This window comes from Onychostoma macrolepis, chromosome 08 (assembly GCF_012432095.1).
Source record: "Onychostoma macrolepis isolate SWU-2019 chromosome 08, ASM1243209v1, whole genome shotgun sequence".
NCBI lineage: Eukaryota > Metazoa > Chordata > Actinopteri > Cypriniformes > Cyprinidae > Onychostoma > Onychostoma macrolepis.
Window position 1 is genome coordinate 1,304,913 of NC_081162.1, and position 24,478 is coordinate 1,329,390.

At 41.5% G+C, this 24,478-nt stretch overlaps 1 protein-coding gene across 1 annotated transcript in view; it reads right to left on the reverse strand.

Annotated features, from left to right (window-relative positions):
• bsna (bassoon presynaptic cytomatrix protein a) overlaps positions 1-24,478 on the reverse strand; it is a 53,265-nt gene that overhangs the window by 12,319 nt on the left and 16,468 nt on the right. The window contains 8 exon segments of the mRNA XM_058785125.1: positions 1,401-1,494; positions 2,981-3,807; positions 4,227-6,588; positions 7,376-13,449; positions 13,452-14,040; positions 14,410-14,868; positions 16,930-18,057; positions 18,653-19,151. Coding sequence (XP_058641108.1) covers positions 1,401-1,494; positions 2,981-3,807; positions 4,227-6,588; positions 7,376-13,449; positions 13,452-14,040; positions 14,410-14,868; positions 16,930-18,057; positions 18,653-19,151 — 12,032 coding nt within the window.

A 24,478-nucleotide genomic window follows, 5' to 3' on the forward strand; every position in this document is an offset into this window, starting at 1 on the left:
TTGTCATTATGTCATGATCTTGCTGGTACTTACATTCTGTGCCAAAACTCTGTTCACTAGTTTTTTAATAATTAATTTGGTGTTCAATTTGTAGGAGCTTTTCATTGTGAATGTCTATATTATCTATCAGTGGCATAAGCACAATATTATTTTTGGCCGGACCTGAGCAAAAGTGAATGGGCACTTTCACTCCAATAGCCAACATATTCTTATAGTGAAAAACAAACTGACTTAATATTCCAGCCATTTCAATCTTCTGTTCTCTTTGTTTAAAAACAGAATTCATAGTAAAACACATACAGCAAAATCTACCACTGTATATGCTTTTTTATGCTGTAGTTACTTACAAAATGTGTGAGTGACAGTACAGACGCCCTAAAAAGCCATGCATTGCTATTTTTTCCCCTTGTTTTCTTGTGATCTCAACATAAAGTAGATGTTTTCTTGGCATAAAGTCACCCAACAGCAATGTGAAAGACCAGTGGAGAGCATGCCAAGATGCATGAAAGCTGTGATTGAAAATCTGGGTTATTCCACCAAATATTGATTTCAGAACTCTTCTTAAGTTAAAACATTAGTATTGTGTTGTTTAATAAATATGAACATGAACTTGCTTTCTTTGCAATATTTGAGGTCTAAAAATACAGCATATTTTTTAATTATTTTGAACAGTTGTCATTTTCTGCAAATAAATGCTCTAAATGACAATATGTTTATTTGTTAGTTTAGTTTCTAGAATTAAACAAAAATGTTCATTTTATTCAAACACATACCTATATATAGTAAAACTAGAGAAACTGATCATTTTGCAGTGGTCTCTTAATTTTTTTTCCATAGCTGTATATAAATCCTGTAGCAGATGTAGACAAGTTGAGCTGGGGAAGGTGGAAGGCTTAAGAGGAGCTCTGATAGCGTGCTGCATGACCATCTTATAACAAACATTAAACCAGACTATTTAAATGAGCAAGCAAGCTCATTCGCTGCCAGATCAACAGAGGCCAGCAGCTAGTAAATTATATGATTGCTAGTAGATTGCATGTAGCCATCTTGTTGCACGACTAAACTACATAAGTGGCATTTTTTCTTATAGGTCTCTTTGTCATTGAAGTTTTAGAAATGATCATACTTGTTTATTCCTGGTGTTTAGTGAGCGCCATTAATGAGCACCACGTCAAATATTTGGTACAATTACCACAATCTAAAGCCCTCTTTAACACATGTTTCTGACCCATTTGCAAAGGTTAGATATTTTTCCAATTCTAATCCCCAAAACCCCAGCACAATACAACCATGAAGTGTATACATAATGTGTTAGATTTCAGAAGCAAAAAAATCTTACTGTCCTTTGATTGTGCTTTGAGTACATCTAGGCCATGTTGAAGTCGTTTAAGCACAATTACCTATTCCGGTAAGTGGAGGTTGGGCTGTTTTGGCAGGTTGGCTGGGGACTGCTTTTGCTCCAATAGCAGTGGCAGGGGTGGGCTCTGGTTTAGTCTATTGGAGACAAGAGACACATGGTCATAAATCACACTTACTGTATTCATATCTTAAAACTGTTTCTTATATTTTGAGTTAGTTTATTTAAAGTGATAGTTCACCCAAAAATGAAAATTCTGTCATTAATTACTCACTCTCATGTCATCCCAAACCTGTAAAACCTTTTTTCATTTATCGGAACACAAATTAAGATATTTTTGATGAAATCTATGAAATCCGATTGCTTTCTGACCCTCCATAGACAGCAAGGGTCCTACCACATTTACAGTACGTGCAGATCAAAGCACACGGATACATCGTGGTACTCTCCAAAATTGTGCTAGGGTGATGCAGAGGAGAAAAATTCTTGAATAAACTTGTTAATTTAGTTTTTTGTGCGCACAAAAAGTATTCTTGTAGCCTCATAAAATTACGCTTGAATTTATACTTATGTTTCAGTGAGAAGTATGAGTGTGACTTATAAATGAGGAGCACCATAGGGTTAAATACATAAATACATGCAATAGTCAAGTCAAGTCACCTTTATTTATATAGCGCTTTTACAATACAGATTGTGTCAAAGCACTTAACAGTATCAGATTGGAAGATAGAGTGTCAGTAATGTATAATGATAAGATTAAACACGCAATTTTCAGTTAAAGGCATTTCATTATTGAATTCAGAGATGTCATTGTCTAGCTCAGTTTAGTTTAAATAGTATCTGTGCAATCAAATTGGCGATAATCGCTAGAAATTAAGTGTCCCCAACTGAGCAAGCCAGAGGCGACATATATATCAAGTCATATATCAATCAATAAAGTCAAGACCAATCACATTTCAATAAGATCACAAGAAATGAGACCAATCACAATTCAGTATGCAAAACATAATGTTGGCTTCATTGTGAATGCTGCACATTCTATCAATGCACATCATTGGGAGATTTCCTAACTTTAATGTTAAATTTCCCAGCTAAACCGGAAATAATCTACAAAGCAAGTTTTAATGGCATTAATTGCAGAAATGTTATACTTCATAAAAACAAAGCCAAACCAGAATATTTGAGGATCATCAATACAATGTTCCTTGCAAGACCTGTACTAAACCAGGTGCACAAATGGATGGAAAGAATAAGGTTTCTCTCATCTGGCCACAGTGATCTGAGTCTTCAAATGCTTTACACTGGCTCCTAATGAACCCTAAATCTCTGAAAAGCTATGTTACTTACCAAAATGGCTCAACCTGACTAACTATAAACTTACGAAATGCAGAGATAAGGTTTAAATATTTAAATTGAAGGGTATGTATGAAACAGATCAAATTTTTATATATTCTACAAGATTAAATATTAAATACTTTAAAAGTCTGTGACACTTTCCAGCAAGCTTTAATAAATCTCAACCACAATGTTCATGCTCAGGAACATCTAGAATAGGAGAATCCACTTTTAAGAAAAGATTTGGCTTTCAATTAAATCACTTTACATCTTTAAATATTTACTTACTACAGCTGGGGATGTCTGTGCTGCTGAGGTGGGTTGTCGAGATGTTGGACCAGTCTGGCCAGGTTTAGCTTGCAGTTGCTGGGCTTGTACTAATTGTGGTTGTGTTGTGCCTGTGGCAGATGTCTGAGAGCCTGGCCTGGCAGATGATGTCTGTGCCTGCTGCTGAAGCTGTGTTCGCTGACCTTGCTGCCCATCAACAGGTGGCTGAGAGACAGCTTGCCTGCTTGAGCTTGAAGTTCCACTTGGTCCCTTCTGTCCAGGCCCAAGAGATCCTGGCTGTCTGGATGATGAGGGGTGGTCCTGTTGCTTCCTGCTGGAGGACCCTTGATGGTGGGAGGATTGTTTTCCAGAACGGGAGCTATGGTGGTGGCCTGAGGTGTCACGGGAATAATCTGATGAGTGGTAGCCCTGAGAACGAGATTCTCCCCTCCTCCCTGAAGATGACAAGGAGCGGGAGTCATGTCGCATAGATGGATCCTTTGAGGAACGTGATGATCGAGAGGAACGAGGCTCATCCGAGTGGCGTGAGGATTGCCTACCGGAACTTCCACTGCTGTGATGGCGGTGCTCTCTAGAGGAAATGTGGCGGGTGTGACCATAATCATCTTGTGGCCAAAGATCTTCTGGTGGCTCATCATAATCATGATATGTATGCTTGACATGGCCTCGCCTCCCAGAATGACCACTACTGCCATAGTGACGGGATCCACGAACATCACGAGGTTTCTCAAACCAGTCTGTCTCCTCTTGACCAAGATGGTATGCTTTGGAAACCAAAAGCAGATCACAATCAATCTCCATGTCTGATGGCGAAAGAGGATTGCACACTGAGACCATGCAAAAGAAAAAGAAGAACAAAAATAGACAAACTTAAAGAAAAGGCATGCAATGCATTCAAACTCAGTATTCAGCATATAAAAATGACCTCAAATAAGATTTTTTTTCATTAAAGGTTTGGAAGTCAAAACTATTCAATATCATACACTCAGTACACACACAAATGAAGCACCTTGGGGGAAAAAAAGAGTGGGTAAAAAATAAAGAGACCACACAACAACTCATGCAGTTTTTGGAACTGATCACAACATTGAGAGTCAGATTTATTGAAAGTTGCATGTTGCCTGAAGACAAAACATGGGCATGCACTTGGTTTTCATTTCTTTACTTCAGCTATTCACTTTCTTTCTCTGGGTGGGTGGGGGATGTTTAAAGTGGGCAGTAACGCTGGCATTCAGCTCCCAATTACCTTCGCTGTCAGAAACAGCACAATGCATATCGTCAACTATATACATATCATCTGGTTTGTAGACATGGGTCCGGGGCAGGTCTCGAATATGGTCCTGCACATCAGGTAGAGAGTGACTTGAACCATATGAATTTGATGGATAGCCGAAAGCCCTCCCAACACCCATGAGCTTCGTCATGAGGTGGGAGTTCTCCTTTTCTGAATACTGAGAATGCAAAGCAGGGCGCACACTTTGGCCATAGTTGCTGCGGTATGACCGGTCTATACGGTCCTGTTCATATGACCTGCTTCTGTAGGCCCTCTCGCAGGGAGAGATTTTGTCCATGCCATAACCAGCTGAACGTGACCTGCCATAGCCATAGAGATGTTCATCATTATAGTAGCCCCGTTGTGGACTGGAAGTACTCCGTAGTCCATAGATGCCATCCTGAAGTTTATGGTAATGGGAACCTGAGCCATAACCACTGGTTGTAGAGGTGCTCATGGTGTAAGAGGCCATATCAGCCTCCACATCATGAGCCTCCTCAATTGGGGAAAACTTGGATATCTTCTGCTCAATGCCTTGTTTACGATGTTTGCTCCTCCTGGAGGACATGACGGCTGAAGGGCACAGGTTCTTTGAAGAGTGCCTCTGGGCTGCCCATGTAGGTGTTGAGTGACTGCAGTCATCATAGTAATATGATGATCCCCCACCCATGCTACTGCTTCCCACTACCCGGCCATGCGTATGTGCCCCTTGTGCTTGGTAGTTGCAGGTGCTCTTACCCCTGCCATGATGCTGGTCGTACAGATCTGCATCACGTTCATCCTCTGGTCTGCCAAAGGAGCTCCCCACTCGAGTGTGAAGTCCGTCACTCCCGTACCGTCCATGACCCTCATTGCGATGTGAGTCTAAACTAGTGCCCATGCCTTCCTTGGTGAGTTCACATATGTCATCAATCATGACATAGTTCCTTGGGACATTCTGCTCGAGGCTGGATGATCCATATAGGCCTTCACTGGTGTACATAGATGGGCTTTCCATTGAGTGTATATGGTCAGATAGTGTTGTCTGCCCATATGTATTTGTAACAGTGGTATTATATTGCCCATAGGAACTAGCTGTAGTTACTGTATATCCATAAGTATTTGCAATAGTTGTTGTGTACTGCCCATAATTACTGGATGAGATTGTTGTGTATGGCACATAACCAGAGCCTGCAGAGGTTGTTAAAGACCCACCATATGTATTTGATAAAGATGAGGAGTAGGGGCCATAAGTGCTTGCCATAGTTGTACTGTATTGGCCATAAGATGGACCCAAACCAGACTGGCTGTAAGTGATATCTTGGGCAGTGGTTGTTACTACAACTGTAGGATTGCTTATAACCTCATAATTTGTGGGCATCTTGTGTTCAAGGTCAGCAAGCGATGTCTGTCGTGGCTTTTGGTGAAAAGTGAGAGTGTCTGTCTGTGGCTGATAAGTGCTTGCTTGACTGATCGGATAGGGGGGTGCCTGGCTTGGGTATGGTGTACTGTGGGTTGGATAAGGGACTGGACCAGTAGGTGGTAGGGTAGGCTGAAACCCTGGTTGGCTTGGCTGTGCTGGAGGTAGCACTGAAGTGTCTGCTGGATACGGAGGCTGGTTCTGTGGGAAGACTTGGGAAGGAAATGTCCCTTGGACCTGATAAGATAGGGTTGGATAAGTCTGCAAGGGGGTGGGTTGGGGGAGAGCTTGAGCTTGGGTTACTGATGGATAGGGAGGTTGGTTGAAACCTGTGCTCTGCAGAGTAGAGGCCTGTGGGGTAGGTGCCGTTTGGAGACTTTGGGGGTACTGGTACGACATAAAAGATGATGTGGGGGGAAACTGGGCAGCAGTATTTAGCTCACAGGTAAACTGGCTGAGTGGTGCCGTGCTAGGTCTTGTCATTAGCCCATTGCTCTCAAAGGATGTGGCCGCAGCTGTCAGGCGAAGATTGTTGAGCTCAGAGTCTGACATATAGTCTCGTGAATCACCCATGCAGCGCAGGTATGCTAGCTCCCTCCTGTCTCTTTCCTTTGCCAATGTTTCTTTTCGCTGTGTGATACCCAACTCCAGGTATCTAAGCTTGGCATCAATTTCCTTTTCCTCCTCCTCCAACTCAGCCTGCTGCTTACGTAGCTTTGTAGATTCCTGTTCAACAGCCTTCAGCTCATGGGTCAAGTCCTTAAGTAGACTGGCCTTTGCAGCTAAACGAGAACCCCCTTTCAGAGATTGCAGAGAGGGCACAAACATGTGGGATAGGTTAGGGGTGACCATAGGCAGGTGAGTCTCCTCTGGTGGGGGGCTGGGCAAGGTCCTCTTCACCTTCCTTAGGAGGGAGCTCTGCTGCAGGGCTGCCAGCTGCGGAGACACAGGGTCCAGGACCATGAAATACAGAGGACAACACAATGTTATATATTAGAGTTCCACAAATAACTACTAGCATTGCTCAGACTATTGGTTTATTGTTATAGAAAACTGAAAGGGCATGCATTTATAAAGATTCTTATCTAAATCGATGTAATTCTGACCAAGCATATTATCTTGCCTTGATGCCCCTATATATGACAAGTCAATACAATTTCTCTCAAAACAAGAGGAAACCATCTGTGACACAAGCAGACAAAAAGTAAGTTTATTCCTCACAAGACATGTGAAAACATTTTGAATGTACTTTGTGAATACTGTACATCATCAAAACAATCAACAACACAAATTAATTTGAAACAAGGGAATAAAAGGATATACAAACTCGCCATTTCTTAGCATCTCAGGCTTGCAAACACAGACAGAATACTTCATATCACATTGCAACCGCATAGTCAAGAAATAATTCAACTGTCTGTATATGCAATACTGCAGGCATCTTCAAATCTGGCCCACTCCTGCAGAGTTTAGCTCTAACCCTAATCAAACACATCTGAGCATGCTAATCAGAGTCTTCAAGATCATTAGAAAATCACAGGTAGGTGAGTTTGATCAGGGTTGGAGCTAAACTTTGCAGGAGTGGGACAGATTTGAGGATGACAACACAACACCACCTGAGTCATACTGTTCTAATCCAAGTCATACTGTTCTAACAAGCTCATATTGTCCTTTGTAGCAAGCTAGCGCAAGTTTAAAATCAAAGATACTGAATTACACATACCTGACTCTGAAGGGCTTGCTGTTGATAAAGTGAAATCCGAGCCTTGGTATTTTCATCTGTAGTTGGGCTGAGAGGCTTAGGGTCTGACATAGATCTCTGAATATTCTTCATTGGGCGGGGAAGGGCCTGATGTCTCTGTGATGGCTCAGCAATACAGGACTTCTGCTGCGGGGTGACATGTGCTTTATTCAGCCTCTCACTAGAAGAGAATGATGTTTCTATGATGCGTTGTGGAGAAGAAAGAGGAGAAACAGGAGAATACAGCACCTGTGGAGATTTCGGTTGTTGCCGGATCAAGCTGGACAGAGACTCATTATGCAGGTGATGCTGCTGGTAGCCAAACTCCAAAGGATCAGGTCTCCGCCTCCCAAACTTCACAGCACTCTGTTGACCTGTAGAGAGTGGATCTGCAGAACCAACTAACTGGGCACTGGTGGGACTGACAGTGGTAGCAATGCTAATCTGTGGAATAACTATGCTTTGAGACTGTGTCTCAGGGTCAGTTTGGCAAGCTAAGCTTTGACCCTTCTGTGTTCTCTCAGGACCAGAAATATAGTGGACAATTTCAACCTTGTTTGGGTCTGGCATGGTGACATGTATGCTTGGAGATACTCTAACCAGCTGCTCTGTCTCAGTTTGGCAAGAACAGTCTCGAATTGTCTGGATGGCAATGCTGGAAGATGCTGTTTTAGCAGCTGAAGTGGTAAAAGGAGGTGCTTCAGATTTATGGTCTACACCAGATTCACTAGAATGTCTTGCATAACGGGAACGTCTACGTCTAACTGGCTGCTCCCACTCTGCCTTTTCTTCATCATCGTCTGTCTGAACACTGCAGTCCACACTGCGCCTAGTCCGCCGTCTTCTTGATACCAGGTACCTCTCCTCTCCATCTTCATCATCAGTTTGCACACTGCAGTCTACAAGCCTTTGGGGCAAGGAAAACATTGTCATTTCTCCATCATTTCCATCTTGCAGTCGAGGCATTGATCTTTGTTTACGCATGGACCTGATTTCTGTCTGATCTTCACTATTTCTCAAGCATATCTCTGATGTAGAATTTGGTAGTGATCTTAAGAAAACCTGAACATCACTATACAACATATCAGAGGCCAATTCCTGTGGCTGAATTATTCTGCCAGATTGATCACTGAGGATTTGAGTATTTGCACCGGCTGCAGCAATAGCTGTGGCAGTCTTTTGTCTCTTTTGTTCTTCAAGCTGCTGCTGTAACTGTTGTTGCAAAGATTGTATCTGGTCAAGCTGCTGTTTTTGTTGAACTAGTTGCTCTCTCTGTAGGACCAACTGGCTTTCTCTCTCAGCTTGTTGTTGCTGCAAAACTTGTTGCTTTATAGTCTGCAATTCCTGAATTTCTCGGTGCACTAGCATCTGCTCTTTTTCTCTATGCCTCTGCAGTTCTGCACGCTCCCGCTCAAGCTCATCCTGAAGCCTTAGCTGTCGCAATTTTTCCAGTTCTACTCTTTCTCTCTCAAGCTGCAAATGCTGTTCCTGATGTTGATGCAGTCTTTCCTCTGTTTCTTTTTCTTGGTTTGGAGCAATACTTCTGATAGCAGCAGCAGCGGTTCTACCTCCTTGAGATGATGGGGGTGGTTGTGATTTGGAAGCAATAGGATGACCCTGCACTGGTAGTTGGTGTTGTATAGAAGGCTGGGCAGTGGACTTGGTCTGAAGGTGGGGCTGAGATAGATTTATTGGTTGCAACTGGATATCAGGTTGGCTCATTGCCATGGCCATTGGTGTTGAAATAGGTGCTGATGTGATAGGACCAGCAGGTACAGAAGAAGGCTGAATTGGTTGTGTTACTGTTCCAGCTACTGTTAGGCTTACTGGAGACTTACCAAGGTACAATGGAGCATCTTGGACTGTTGTGAGAGCTGGAGACTCAGAAACTTTTGTAGATGTTGTAAGAGGGAGAGGATTAGGTGTAGAACATCGGAAAGGTGCCTGCCCAGTCCTTGGAGCTAGTGGCAGTCTAGTTAGGCTTGCCAAGGGTATTGGTGTCATATTTGGTGTAGGATAAGGTCTATATACCCCTCTTAATAAAGGTCGTAGCACAGGTGCAGGCTGGGTAGTAATTGGAACTGTTGATGCAATTGGTGTGTTTATAGTTGAATAGATCATGCCGTCAGCTGATCTAATAGCTGATGGATACATAGCTCGGAGACTGGCTTGTCTTGCATTGATTAGATCAGTTAGCGTTTGACTGTGGGAAAGAGGCTTTCCATCTGGGCTGTACTTGAAACCAGGTCTGTGACTTTGGGGCAGACTAATTCTACTAGGTGGAACACTACTTCTTCCAGTGCCCAGCTGTAGTATGTCAGGGTTACTACTATATCTATCTATGGAGTTAAGGGCTGCACACATGCGACTTATCTCCCTGGCAGTTGTAGCACTGTATTGGGCAAGATTAGATTCTGCAAAATCACCTGAGAAATATCCATAATCTGAGCTGATGTTGGTCAGGGAGCTGTACCTTCTAATTGGAAGATCTGCAACATCACCCTGACGAAGATCTGTGTAGGAGCCATACTGAAGCCCCATTCCAAGATACCCTCCATCATAGCCATCCCTTACTGTGTCTGTGAATAATTCCCCAGAGGCATGAAAATGGGGATCAAGATTTGCTGAATATGATGACAACCCTGCCTCTGAAAGGTTTGTTTCAGACATTGATGGTTGTAGTCGTCCAGGGAGAGGCAATGTGTATGATTTAATTGTGTAATCTTGGTATGTCTGGCCATCTTGCTGTAAACCATGTTGTTGATAGAGCTGTGGTAGTGAGGAAGGTGCTCTTGATGATGGCTTAGAAGTCTCATCTGTGACTGGTTTCTGGGAGAATGGACCACCCACACAGCTGCCACCAAAGGGCAAGTTATATACCATATCACAACAAGTTACTTGATTTTCAGATTTTATTTGCCCTGTTAAATTCATTGCATCCTGGCCTTCCTCTGATTTGATTAGTTGTGTTATAGTGGCTCCTTGTGCAGTGCCATCTATCTGGACCATCATCACTTGAGGCTTGACGTTTGTTAGATTCATGATACTTGTCTCTGCTTGCTTTCCCCTTAACTCAAGTGGGCCTCCAACACTATAAACCTCAGATGTCATACCCGGCGAGATGACATTAACCTCTGTGGCAGTGCTTTTCTGAGTGACAAGCATATCCTTTTTGAATAGAGGTAGTTGGCTAGACATGTTCAACTTTGCAAAAGAGGCAGCTTGTTGTTGTTGAAGCTCATGATGTTGTTGAAGCTGCTGCTCAAGAAGTTGTTGTTGCTCTTGAAGCTTCTGCTGCTGTTTAAGTAACTGCTGCTGCTGGATACTCAGGTCTTCCAGCTTAGCATCGATCTTTGGTATGGATGGATCAACTGGTGGTGGCTTATTTGGTGCCAGGCAAACTACTGTTCCCATGTCTTTGCCCAAATCAAATCTGTTTTCAAGAGGATCACAATACAGCACAGGGTGCTTAGGCTGGGACATGAACATAGATGCAGCTACAGTAACACTGACAGTTGTTGCTGTTGATGTCACAACATGCAGCTGCTCCTGTGTATTCAGGTTCATTATTAAGGGCTGAATAGTTGTAGATTGACGAATGGGGCTTCCTTCAACAGACCCAGAATATTTTCGAGATTCTGTGGCTAAGGAAGTCAAGTCCATTCCTTGGTCAGTCATAATAATTGGTGTTGGCTTTATTCCAGTTCGTAGATCTACTACACTTCCACTCTGAAACCGTTGTCCTTGCTCAATTCTTGAAGTACCAGGAACTGTCGAAATCCGACAAAGTGATATGTTTTCCATTGACAGTGATCCACGTGTATACATGCTAGCAGTGGTGACCATGCTAGTTCCGACACTAACTTTTTCAGCTCTATAGTTCTTGTAGAAACCATGTTGGGGTGATAATTGATGTGGTGGAGTATCAGGAGGGCTGACAGGAGGTGAGTAGGCATCAAATGTTGATTGGCGGCTAAATCTTGTTGGAGAAGACAAAGGAGATGTTGCTGTGTTAACTGTAACTGGCTTTGGTGGACTAGTGGGCTCAAGCTCCTCTGTTCTAACAATAAAATAGGTATCTTGAGAAGTCTGCTGTCTGAAAAGGCTGGGTGAAACAACCCCATGTGAAGTCTGAGTGCCCTGTGCCATAACCGAAGAGGCGTGAGAAGCATTCCCTGAAGAAGCTAACATTGAAGGGCTAACTGTTTGAGTTGAAAGCTCAGCTGTTCTCCTAGAAAAAGATCTTGTTGGACTATGAAGAGGAGATGAAGTGGGAGAATGAGGTGGACTCCTTTCATGGTAAGTATAACACCTAATTGAACTTGGGCCAGATTCAATTATAGTTTCTGATGATGTTGAAATATCCCTCATTTGGACTCCTTTGCTGATTGCCATTTTCCTTGCAGCATTTTCTCTTTGGTTATAAGCTTGAGTGATTGCAGCTATTTTATGAGACACATTTGAAACACCAGCGGTGGTTGTGGTAGTTTGTCGACCATATAAGTTAGGTTGTGTGGTGGATACTGTTTGACTGGCACTAGTTTGAGAGACAGTGACAGTATCCCTGGCATACACTCCATAAGCAGCAATAGTTGTGGCAGCAACTGTTGGTGTAATACCATTTTTACCAGTTTGATTTCTAAGTCTATCTTTGGGCCCATCTTTTGAAAAATGTTGGGTTACTCTGACATCAGGTATCCGTCCTCCTGTCCCAGTTTCAGAAAATGATACTGGTGCTGAGAGCTGGGTGGGACTTGTGCCAGGAGTCAGTAAAGCGTTGCTTTGTTCCAGCAACTTAGCAAAGGCTGAGCCTGTATCTAGTAACTGCTTTTCTGAATAGGACACATCCATCTCCATTTGGTCATCAAGCTGTTTTGAAATGTTTTGTGAGGTCTGGCGGATCTCTTCATAGATGTCAACTGTCTCCTCATTCTCATAGTGGAGATCATCTTGATCAGGATAATCATATTCATCCTCAATATCTTGTCTATTTCTAATGTCTGACTCTTGATAGGTGGTTGTGCTGTACTGTTGTAAAATCAGACCTGAGCCTGATTGCTGCTGTGTCTGCTGCTTTTGTTGTTTCTGCAACATCTCTGCTTTCCTCATCATTTCTTCATATACTTCTTCTGCACTTTTTAATTGTTTGCCACTAGAGGACGTTGTTATAGCAGCTGTAGATGATGTAGTTTGTGGTTTTTCAGTAGGAGAATAAAGTGACATAAAGGTTGGTAGGTTGTACTCACTACCAGATTTGTACAGCTTTGATGAAATTTCATAGCCCTCAGCATCTGAGTCAGCTGAAGGAGAGTATTCTGAGCAAGAGGACCGGTGGAGTTCCTCCATCTCGGCTGCCTGTCTTAGCTCCTCTGTTGGAGAAGCATCCTCTATGGGGGATAGATTGCTTGGGGGAGTCTTGGATCGTTCTCTGCGCCTTTGTGCTCTTAGCTCTTCTTTGTCACGTTTCGTTTTCCGGACAGTGCTTCGGATTCTCTGCTGCTCCACTTCTCTCATCTTTTCCTGCTCCCTTAGAAGTTCTTCTTCTTCCCTCAATTCGTCTTCTTCTGAGGAATCCTCAATAGTGGGAAGGAGAGGGCCATGGGAGCGATGTCTGGCCTTCCTCTGCTGCTTTGCCTCCTCCAGCCGCTGCCTCCGACTAGGACTACTGTCACTGTCATCTTCCATAGATGATATGGAAGTAGGGGATATCCCTGAAGTATAGCTAGAGGTGGTTGGTGGGAGGGTGGAGGAATATTCTCCTCTTGACCGTTCTTCTGGAGAACCAGTGAGGCTTTCCATCTCCAACTCAGGCTCTCGGTCGAGACTCAGGTCGTTGTCATTGTTTAACTCCATGTCTCGACTATAACTGTTAGTGTTGTTCAATTCTATGGTCTTAAATCTGCGTAAGCCTCCTTGCGAGGCCATGAGGTCCTCTTCAGCTGATCCTTTGTATACATCACTAGTTGTTTTACTATCCTCCTCAAAGCTACTAGAGTGATAAGTGAGACGGCGCTTTTCTTTTCCTGAATCACTGCTGTGCTTTTGAGCCTTTTTAGCTTTTTGTAGCCATAGCCTTCATCATCATCATCATCCTCTTCTTCCATTTCCTCTTCTTCATCCTCATTCTCCTCATCAGCACTCATCTCCATAATTTGCCTTCTCATATATTCCTCATCAGTAATCTCTTCAGGTTCTAAATTTCTTTTTTTATGGCCACTGTTGTCCCCTAAAGCAGCAATTGCTCTAAGCTCTTCCTCAGTTGGATCTTCCTCCTCTTCTATGATGCCTTCAAAGTCCTCATCTGAGTCATATTCCTCTGGACTTATTGATATTGAGCGAGACTGATGTTTCCTGATATCACCGTGTTGCTGTTTTCCATGCTTCTTGTCCTGTGCTCTTTCCCCTTCAGATGAAAATTTTGACTCTAGAAGGGGTCGCATGGAGCTCTCCAGCTTAATCAGCTCAGATGGACTTGGTGGTGTATGGTGCCCAATCAGACCTCTCTCGCTCATTTTTAGCTCTTCCTCCTGGATAAGGCCAGTAATTTCACTATGTGAACTGGAGATTCCATCAGAGGAATAGCCAGTATCACTCAAACTCTGTGGACTTCGTGATAGATCATGATTGCTGTTTGTCTTGCTGTTTTCCTAGGAGACCAAAAAACACATAATACAAAAGATACACTTAGACAGTTCACACCATAAAATCAAGCACAAACAGCTGACTAAATTTTTAAAACTACATCTTCTTCCTTGGGATGGGTGATAATCAGTTAGTGCATTGAGCCCTCTCTTTATTAATGAAAAAAAAAAAACTGGTTTATTGAAAACCTGATAATACTATGCAACAAGCATTGAAAATAGATGCATGTTCACTTTGGCCTCTTTGTGAAAGCTATTTTAATTTTTAAAATGTAAAGTTTAAGATTAACAATTTATCAAAAACATTTTTGAACCCCTTATATAAATTTATAATTTGCAAAATGATGGGTAAATTACTATGACCCGATGGCTTACCTCATAGTATTTGGTAATACTCTGTAATTCTTTCCTTTCATCTTTAGAAGGTGTCTGTATTGACTCTGTTGTTCCTCTCTTTTGAGTTGGTTTATTGTCTCTATCGCCAGGGTCAAGCAATTTATCTAGTCTGGGTGCAGTTTCCTTCCTCTCCTGTTCACCAGCAAATGCAGTAGTGGTAGACACAGGAGGTGTTGTAGCTGTAGCAGGCTGTGTAAAAGATTTTATATCACTTGCTGGTCTGGCTATGGGGGAAGAGAAACCACTCTGTTGAGAAACAGGAGGTTTCTGCTGTGATGACATTGTCTGAAGCCCTTGCTGCTGTTTGCTGGAAAGTTGTTGATGCCGAGGTGAACCCGTTGGTTGACGGCTGGGTGATGAAGGTAGAACTGGAAGAGGGTCAAGTCCACCAGACATCAGTCTCTGAGTCTGACAGTTTAGACAGAGCCATTCTTTCTTCTGCAAGACAACAGAGAAGTTCAAATTCAATACTTAAGTGCTTTGAGTGCCTAGAAAAGCACTATATAAATGTAATGAATAATTATTATAATTATTATTAATACTTAGAAATCATTGTGTGTGTGTGTGTGCGCACATTTTTGTGAAAAGTCAGGACATAGATTTGTATAATGACAAAGGTATGGCAGGTATTACAAGGTGAAGGTGACATCTCAGGACATTGACCCATGTCCCCACTTTTCAAAACGCTTATAAATCATACAGAGTGAGGTTTTTTGGGGGAAAGTTGAAATGCACAGTCTCCTGTAAGGGGTAGGTTTAGGTGTAGGATTGGTGTAGGACAATAGGACATACAGTAAGTACAGTATAAAAACCATTACGCCTATGGGATGTCCCCACTTTTCACAAAAACGAACATGTGTGTGTGTGTGTGTGTGTGTGTGTGTACACACACAAAGTAACAAATATAAAAAAAATAAAAAAAACATTAATCGGGGCCCCAACACAAAGGTAAGCTTATTGCTAACTCCCATTAAAATAGTAGGTAGTACAATTTGACAACGAAAAATGCTTCCTATCAAATTATGGTTTATTAACATCTACACCTACCACAAACAAATTTAATATTGCAATGCATTTTAACTTTGGTTATAGTTATTTATAAAAAAAAATTTAATAAAAAAATATATATAGTGCATTACAGCACACATTATGTATACCTTTATAATGCATTATACGTAAGTAAAGTGTTACTAAAAATTACTACAAAGAGATTCAGCAAATACAACCAGTTTAACAATTACTTGTTACAGAGTGTTACAAATGCAGTGTTGCTAAAATATATCCAGACATTACATTTAGGAACTACATTTATTTATTATTATTAGGTACTTACAAAAGTAGGGAATAACAACCAATGAAGAGAAACAAATATGAATGCACACAAGATCATAATTTGAAAATCCATTCATTTGACAACTACCATTTCTATCCCTGATTTTCTCCATCCATCCATCCCTCCACTGTTCTCTCATCTGCAGTTTTAGAATGACAAGTTAGTTACTCGTCTTTTTTCCCTTTGTATTTATCCAGATAAATTAGTGTCATTGTTCTTAAAAAATATGCAATGTTTGTTGCTGTCATTTTCAGCACAATCTTTGCACATACACTGAACATTAATGAAAAAAATCACTGTACCAAAATCAGAAGGAATTTCACTGGGACAGAGGCAGTGAAATCAGCTTGGATGTGACCTATCGCACCCCCAATCATACACGCGCACAAACACACACACACGCACAGGTGTAGCTTAAATGGGTGAATGCCCCCTTCAATACAAGTCTGATTTAGTCAGAATCTATTGTATGTAATAAATGTAAAAAAATAAATAAAAAAGCTGCTTATTAATAATAATAAGTTAATAATAAAATAAGTGTATATGAACTGATTGTACAAATTAGCATTCTGAATGTCACCCTGGGTAGCTGCCTAGATGTCTAAATCCAGCATTGCACACACATGCACATACTGTTAGGTCTGATATCCACATCCTTTCACTTGCTCATATGGACACATGATAGGTCATCTAGACAAACTGATTATGGCCGGGCTCTCTCACATCATAACACAAGAGCATGACACATGCATTATCAATAGCAGCTTGTAAAGCTGCAGTGCTTTGGAAAGTGCTTCAAAATCAGAGAACAACAGCCATGCATAAGTCTGGGCCTCTCTTTGTGAACACAGAACACATCACCTATGATTCCCACCACACACATTACTGCCAGCAGAAAAGGAAAAGCTGCTTTCTGCCAAAAAAAGAGGTGGAATGAAATGCATTTATGATTTTTTTTAATTTCTTTTTTTTCTGAAATGAATTTGGTTGGCACTTAGAATTACAAAAAAAAAAAACATCAAAATGAAAAAACAAGCATTTAAGTGAGAGAAACAAGGATTTAAGTTAGATTTAAGACAGGAAATTGGTTCTTCTCAGAGAGAAGAAAAAAAGGAATAGGAATAGTCCATTACATTCAGTATAGTAAGAACTGTGCAGCTCCTTACCTCCACCAGATGTGGTGTGGGATTGAAACCACAAAGATTGCACACCTCTGTATGACACTGGGTGCAAGACCTGTAGTTTGGTGGTTCTGTTGTTCCAACATTGAACGCAGTCTTACATAGTGGGCAGGTAACGTCTGGTTTCTGATTAACTGGCTGAGGTGGAGGCTGCTTTAGTGGGGACTGCTGCTGCTGCGGTGTTGTTTGATGGTGTGCCGGCGACTGCTGTTGTTTCAGCCCTTTTTGATGGTGCACTGGTGACTGCTGCTGCAGAGGCTGTTTTTGGAGAGGGGCTCCAGGACCTTTGGGTAATGTCACTCCGCCTGGGCCTGTTTTGGCACTGCTGGGTGGCCCTGCTGTAGTTTTAGCATTAGCTCCAGCATTAGCATCACTAAAGATCACCTTTGTCCCCTGGGCACTCTGGTTACGGGCAGGCGAGGGGTGCGGTGAGGATCCAGGAAGAGGATCAACAGAAATAAGGGTGGTTGCCTGATTTAGAAGAGATGCCCCAAAACCAAACAGCTTAGTTAAACCATCTTGAGGAGCCTCGTGGGATGTTGGGTGATGAGCCGGGGAGCTTCCAGCACTTCGGGTCTTATCGGGTTGACCTCCAAACCGTACTGGAGTGCTGCGCCCCAGATCAGACTGTGATTGTGCCTTTGCTAAGCCAGGTAAAGGCACTGCCCCTGGATGAGGAATCCGGCCTGTCTGGGCCACCCTTTCGGGACTTTTTGGTCCCAATACCTCGCCTCGCTGTCTCTGGGTATCCTTGAACCCTGACTGGGAACCTGATTGTGTATGTACTGCTTGTGGTTGTTCTTTCTGTGTCTGGAGACCAGTTTGTGGCCCACTGTGAAGTCCACTCTGGTTAGGTCCAGTAGGACCCATCTGTCTCTGGAAAGCTTGGGTTTGAGGCTGAGGCTGAGGCTGAGGCTGAATTTTCGTCTGTGTCTGTATTTGGGTTTGCATCTGTGGCGTGGTTTGAGCTGAGGGTTGTGTCTTGGGTATGGGGTCAGCCTTAGGTTGATGAGAAGGAGAATGTATCTGCTGCTGACTCTTGGAACGTGGTGTAGTCATGTCCATTCCCAAAGCCCGCTGCATCTGGCAGTTTAAACAGAGCCACTCATTGACCTGTTGAAGACACACATATTAGTGCATTACTCAGCAACAGATATACACTCAATTTAAACGCTTGGAATCACTTTTTATTTCCAAATGGTTTTTGAAAAATAAAATTGACCAAGGACACATTAAATGTCTAAGAATTACAGTGAATACACAATGTTAAAATTTACTTCTACTACTTCGATTTCAAATAAATACTGCATTTTTTACTACCTTCTCACTGTGCAGACCTTTTGCATTATAGCAGTGAATTTAGTTGGATATTCAGGTGAAGTTTCATCTAATGCTTCCTGCGGCATCTCCCACAGGTATGATTGACTTGCAGGGCTTTGACTTATGATGATCAAACATCTCATCACCTCAAACTCTGATTTATCCATTTATATCATTCACCATCTAATATTTAAGTTCTTTTGCATATTGTATATATTTTAGTGTCAATGACAATGATTTGAATGAAAAACATAATAAAGGAGGATGCCACAGAAAACACACATGCTAAACTAAAAGATTATTAGAAGATAATCTTGATAAACTAAAACATATTCAATAAGAATAAACAAGTATATAGTAGGAATCGCAAATTATTTAAAATTCTTACCCCTGCAAGGTGTGGGTTGGGGTTGAAGCCGCACTGGTTGCACACTGTAGTGTGGCACTGTGTACACTTGTTGAAGTTTGGTGACCCATCAACATTAGTCAGCTCTGTAGTATTGCAAACTGGACAGAGTTTACTGCTAGGCATCGGTGCAATCTGGGGTACCGAGTATGGTGAAGTTGGAGCACTGGCTCTATCGGGAGACACTGATGGTGAGCGGCCTGTTCGACCACTGCTGCTGCTAAAGTCCACCTGGAGGTTGCGTCTGGAGGCATGTTGTCCAGGGCTTTGGGTGGGTCCCATGCCCCCTGATGAACTTTGAATTTGAGATTGATGTGTAGAAGAAGTCTGGGAATGTCTAGGTCCATCATGGACTAGCTTTTTGTAAGGGTTTCCACTTGCTTGAATGCCGCCCATGCCAAAGTCACCACCTGGCCCTCGATCACTACCGGTTCCATAGCCTAGTTTTGGGCTTGATGGTGGGCCTCCCCCTCCAGCCAGCCTGAATAAAGCAAAAAGAGCAGGATAGAATGAGAACGTCTGATTATTCTTTTGCAGAACCTTTACGTTTTTAACTAGCCTGCTCTTAACATGTCACTCATTTAAGTATCGTTTGGGGTGGGGCATGGCATTAAAAACCTCAGTTCAGTTATCAATATACATTACACTTACACTGAATCATTTAACAGACACTTTTATCTAATCCAGTGTACAAATAAAGGACACCACAAGTAATTTATCATACAGTTTATCATAGAGGTACCAACAATATTCACAGTACCACAATACCAAGTTTCAGGAACAAGGCAGTATTTCAAAAGCTAGAGCAGAGCATAACTTCAGGATGATTTTAAACTGGATGAGTATTTTTGAACATTTTGAACATTTTTGGCCAGCGTACTTGATCATTTAATTTGCTATTAAAGGGGTCATATAACGATGCTAAAATAGCATTATTTTGTGTATCTGGTGTAATGCAATGTATTTACGCGGTTTAAGGTTCAAAAAACACATTTTCTGCATACCGTACATTATTGTTACTCCTCTCTGCCCCTCCTTTCTGAAACGCGTTGACTTTTACAAAGCTCATCATTCTGAAAAGCATGGTGTGCTCTGATTGGCCAGCTATCCAGTGAGTTGTGATTGGCCAAATACCTCGAGTGTATGATGGAAATGTTATGCCCCTTACCATATTTGGAAACACACAGCGTCTCCATGACATAGCGGTGGCAGCAACAATACTACAGCGAGAATAAAAGTTACCCCTTCTTTCTCTGTGTAAACATTTGGGTGGTGTTATTCAAATCTTCCCATACAGTGACGTAGATATGTGGGGGCATGTTTAAATGAGGCATTTTAGGAAGGTTTTATACAGAATATCTCTTTGGGTTTGAGACTTCAGTCTTTACAAATTACGGATCTTATATATACACTCCAAAGACAAAGGAAAACTTGAAATCGCGTCATATGACCCCTTTAAGACCAGAGATCCCAAGAGAAAAAATAACAGTCATGAATATCAAAAAGAAGAAACTAAATCAAATAGACAAATATAAAGAAACTGTAATATATACACAAAAATACAGTCCAATTATTACATTATAACCTTATTGCTAACAAAACACAAACTCACACACTCACTCTTGCATATGTGGTTTACGGGGACTCTCCATAGGCAAAATGGTTTTTATACTAAACAAACTGTATTTTCTGTTCCCTTTACAGTAACCCTACACCTAAACCTACCCCTTACAGAAACCTACTGGCATTTTTTTTACAGAAACAGAAATATGCACACAAATATGCACAGTGTAAGGCACACAAGTGTTGAAAGTTTTGTTGTGGGAGCACGACGAAGAGTGTAACCAAGGTGGAGCCGATGGGTCAACAGGTCTAGATGGACTCATGAGTCCCCGGTAAAGCATGGGATCTATGCACCAAGAGCAAGAGCCAGCAGAAGGGGAAAAACCAAGGAGTTGGACAGAAAAAGTGAGGACAAAGGAGCCTGGAGGCTGGATGGAACTGGTGGAGAAGAAGCCAGGAAGCTGGGTGGAACCAGAGTGCTTGGAGCCCAAGAAGGCCAAGGAGGGAGCCAAGGCCCAAGTCACAAAAGATGTGACAGTCAGCCTGACAGCAGATATGTGGACCTCAGTTATAATAAATGCATATCTTAGGTTCACATGCCACTCTTTAAATGAGGGGTCACTTAATACTGTGGTTTTAGGATTGCAGAAACTTTCCCAAGTCCACACTGCTGAAAATTTGCCAGCAGTTAAGTTTGTTATCATGGAGGAATGGGGAAGTAGGCACAAAGTAACATGTCTAGTTACATATGGTGCAGCCAATATAGTGGCCTGTGCCAGGGAGTTCAATGTAAAAACTCCATCTGTATTGCATATGTGCTCAATTTGATGGTCAAAAAGGCACTAGACCAGACTCCTGGACTTACAGACCTGAGAACAAAGACAAAGTTTTCTCATTTCTCATTTCATTAATAAAAACTTGACATGAAAAGAAAAAGTCTAGAAATGCCCCAGAAAGTACTTCACTGAGTTGAATATCTCCGGACCGGAACCCTGGTTGTCATGACAGTCAGAATGACAGTTGGCAGATGAATTATAAAATGAAACATTTGCAGTAAAAGCTTAAATTTTTTTATGCATGATTTGGCCTGAGTGTTTGTTGCATTTACGCCATTCTGACCGGCAGGCATCATCAGTGTGTGGTGTTTCGAGCACTTCAAAACTGAATCATTTAGTGAAGCAATTGATTCAGTTGATTCAAAGCTTTAAAATGTTTGTTTCTCCCAACACTAGTCTAAAGAACTCTGTTTCCCTCTGTTCAATAAAAACATTAATGCACTCTCAGTGGTTTAAAAAAATGCCTTCACCTCAAAAATAATTTTTCGTCTTGCATAACATGATGAAATCGGAAGAGCTCAACAGCAAATAATTTTCAGCTAATTACTTTTTGCAAATTGGAATGTGTGCAAAGGATTGTGGGTGATTAAAGGATGTGAAGGATACATCTGATGCATTCTTCAAAACAAAGACTGCCTACAAAGAATCCTTGAAATTGAGACGAACTTCAATGGAGTTTGATGATGTCGAAGCCTAGTTATGCAGCCTTGCTAGGATGCATCCTTCTGTTTGAGAAGCACCCTATATGCTAATGTATCAAGCCTTTGTGAACCATGTAGCACAATTTTCATGAAACTTCATCTCGCCACCACTATTGATGAGTCAGGCAAGGAGACCGAAGTGAATCCAAGAATATCCAAGAAGATAATGCAACATGGAGGAATGCAAGAGAAAACACAACAGGTTCATATATTTGTAAAGACAACAGCCGACAAATAAAGATTAAAATGCAGGGGTGTATATACACCAGAGACGACATGCCCATTCAAACGTGCCCCCTCAGATTTTTGAGCCAAGTGGACTTTGAATGCAGCTGCACATTGTAACCAATCACACACAATTCTGTTGAGCTTTTAAATGCAATGACCAATCAGAGGCACTCAGATGAGTCGTTGCTGAAATGCCGGTGTTTTGTTCATTCGCTCGCTGAAGGAATTCGGCTCTCTGACAATTCTAGGTAGTAGGATATTCATTTCACAGTGTAAACAGCTTCAGTGATTGTAATTTTTGAGAGTGCTTAAAATGTTCTTTGATGATGTAAATGTTCTTTGCTTTCTTTCTGTACAATGAAAGTGTTATAATAAGTAAATAACAATGTTTAAATTTAAATTCACATTAAATACAAAGTCAGTCGTATTAAAAATATTTTATGGCATGACACCCATATCTGGCACTTAAGTAAAAAGTCCGGGTTTTATGCGTAGTTAATAGATTACACTATTAGGCTACTTTGTCCATCGCCCGTTATAAATCAACTATCTATAAAGGTGCAAAATGCATTTACTTACACATATTTGAGAATCAAGATATTTAATGATAACAAGTTTGGGAATATTACGAATAAAAAGGAAAAAATAAAGTTAGACTTAGAGTGTATTTGAGTATATTACAATATTTGCTGTGAAAGTACTGGTAAAAAACAAATAGTCATGATTACCTCTTACACACTATCATTCTTCTGTGTACGGACACAGGTTGACTCCCTTATCTTAAGCTGGGCATACACTGTGCGATATCCCACCACATTATTACACCACTACCACCAGTCTGAACAACTGATTGACATGAGGTTGTGCATTCTGAGATGCTCTTCTGAAAATCTTGGTTGTAACGAGTGGTTATTTGAGTAACTGATGCCTTTCTATCAGCTCGAACCAGTCTGGCCATTCTCCTCTGACCTCCAGCATTAACAAGGCATGTTCACCCACAGAACTGCTGCTCATTGGATATTTTCTCTTTTTGGACCATTTTTTGTAAATCCTAGAGATGTCATGTAATGTGCAAAAATGTGAAAATCCCATTACATCAGCAGTTTCTCAAATACCCAGAGCAGCCTGTCTGGCACCAACAACCATGTGACGTTCAAAGTCACTTAAATCACCTTTCTTCCCCATTCTGATGCTTGGTTTGAACCAAGCCTGGGCCCAACCCTCTAGTGTGTTTCATGTGAGAATACTTTCTCAACAGCCATTTATAAGCATTTCATTTATAGCACACAATTAAGCTAAACTTTTAAAAACTCACAGTGTACACTATAGTCTCCGGAGTCACAGTGTCCTGGACACCAAAATTTAAACAAGCCAGAAGAGCTGAATCGGGATGAACCTCATTGCTTATGTTGCAGGAGTTAAGTGGTATGGGTAGGTTTAAGGGTGGATTAAGATCTAAGGGATGGGTCAACAGTGTAATTATAAATGTAATTACAGAAATTAATTACAGATGTAATTACATAAAGGTATTATTAACAATATAAGTACAATGTAAGAACATGTATGTACACAATAAGTGCATTGTATCAAATGATTAATTTAAATGTATGTACATAGTAGTTAAGGCCACTTAATATAAAGTGGGACCATACAAAGTAATAAGATCCTGACGGATGAGTGCTGATCTTCCAGTTGTGTGCTTCTATTCTATGGTGAATTGTAAATGCAAGACCTGTCAATCTGAGTAATCAATTTAATAAAAGAGTGCTCCCCAGTTTGTCTTCACTCATCGTCCCTATGCATTATATCAACCCACCATATCTAATGGTGCTTTTCCATTGCATGGTACGGCGCGGTACGGTTCAGTACGGCTCACTTTTGGGGGGTTTTCCACTGGTACCACCTCGGCCGAGGTTCCTAGCGAACCGTGTATCGTTACCAAAACGTGATGTGTAAACTCTGCTGATCACTGATTGGCCGGAGAAAATCGTCACTGCCTGCATCATTGAACTTGCGGCACGAGACACAACAGACCCGCTAGATTTTTTCTCTGCTCAGCTGGTATGTGCTGTATTGCAGTAGAAACCCAGTAATCCTCAGTATTCATGGCCTGTATGTCTTATTTCAGAGTTTGCATGGTAAAATATATTCAGCATATACAGATATGTAGGCCAAAAAAATAGTTTCCTTTTTATTTTTGATTAATAACTGGACTTTTATTTTGCACTAATGTTCATTTAGTGTTGTTATGCTAACAAAGACAGCTGGGGAAATGTTTGAACCTTACCTTCATACCAGAATGTTCAGGAAAGTTCAAAAGCACTTGTTTTGTCCTGCTTTTTTCTTTCCAAGGCAGGTGTCTGTTAGGAGTTGGGACTTCAGTTTGGTCTTTTTCTGTTTCATCTATCTGTTCTTGTTTTCCCTTATTTGGTTTTGTTCCGGTTTTCTTCATTAGTTCTTTATTAGTTAATTAAGGTTAA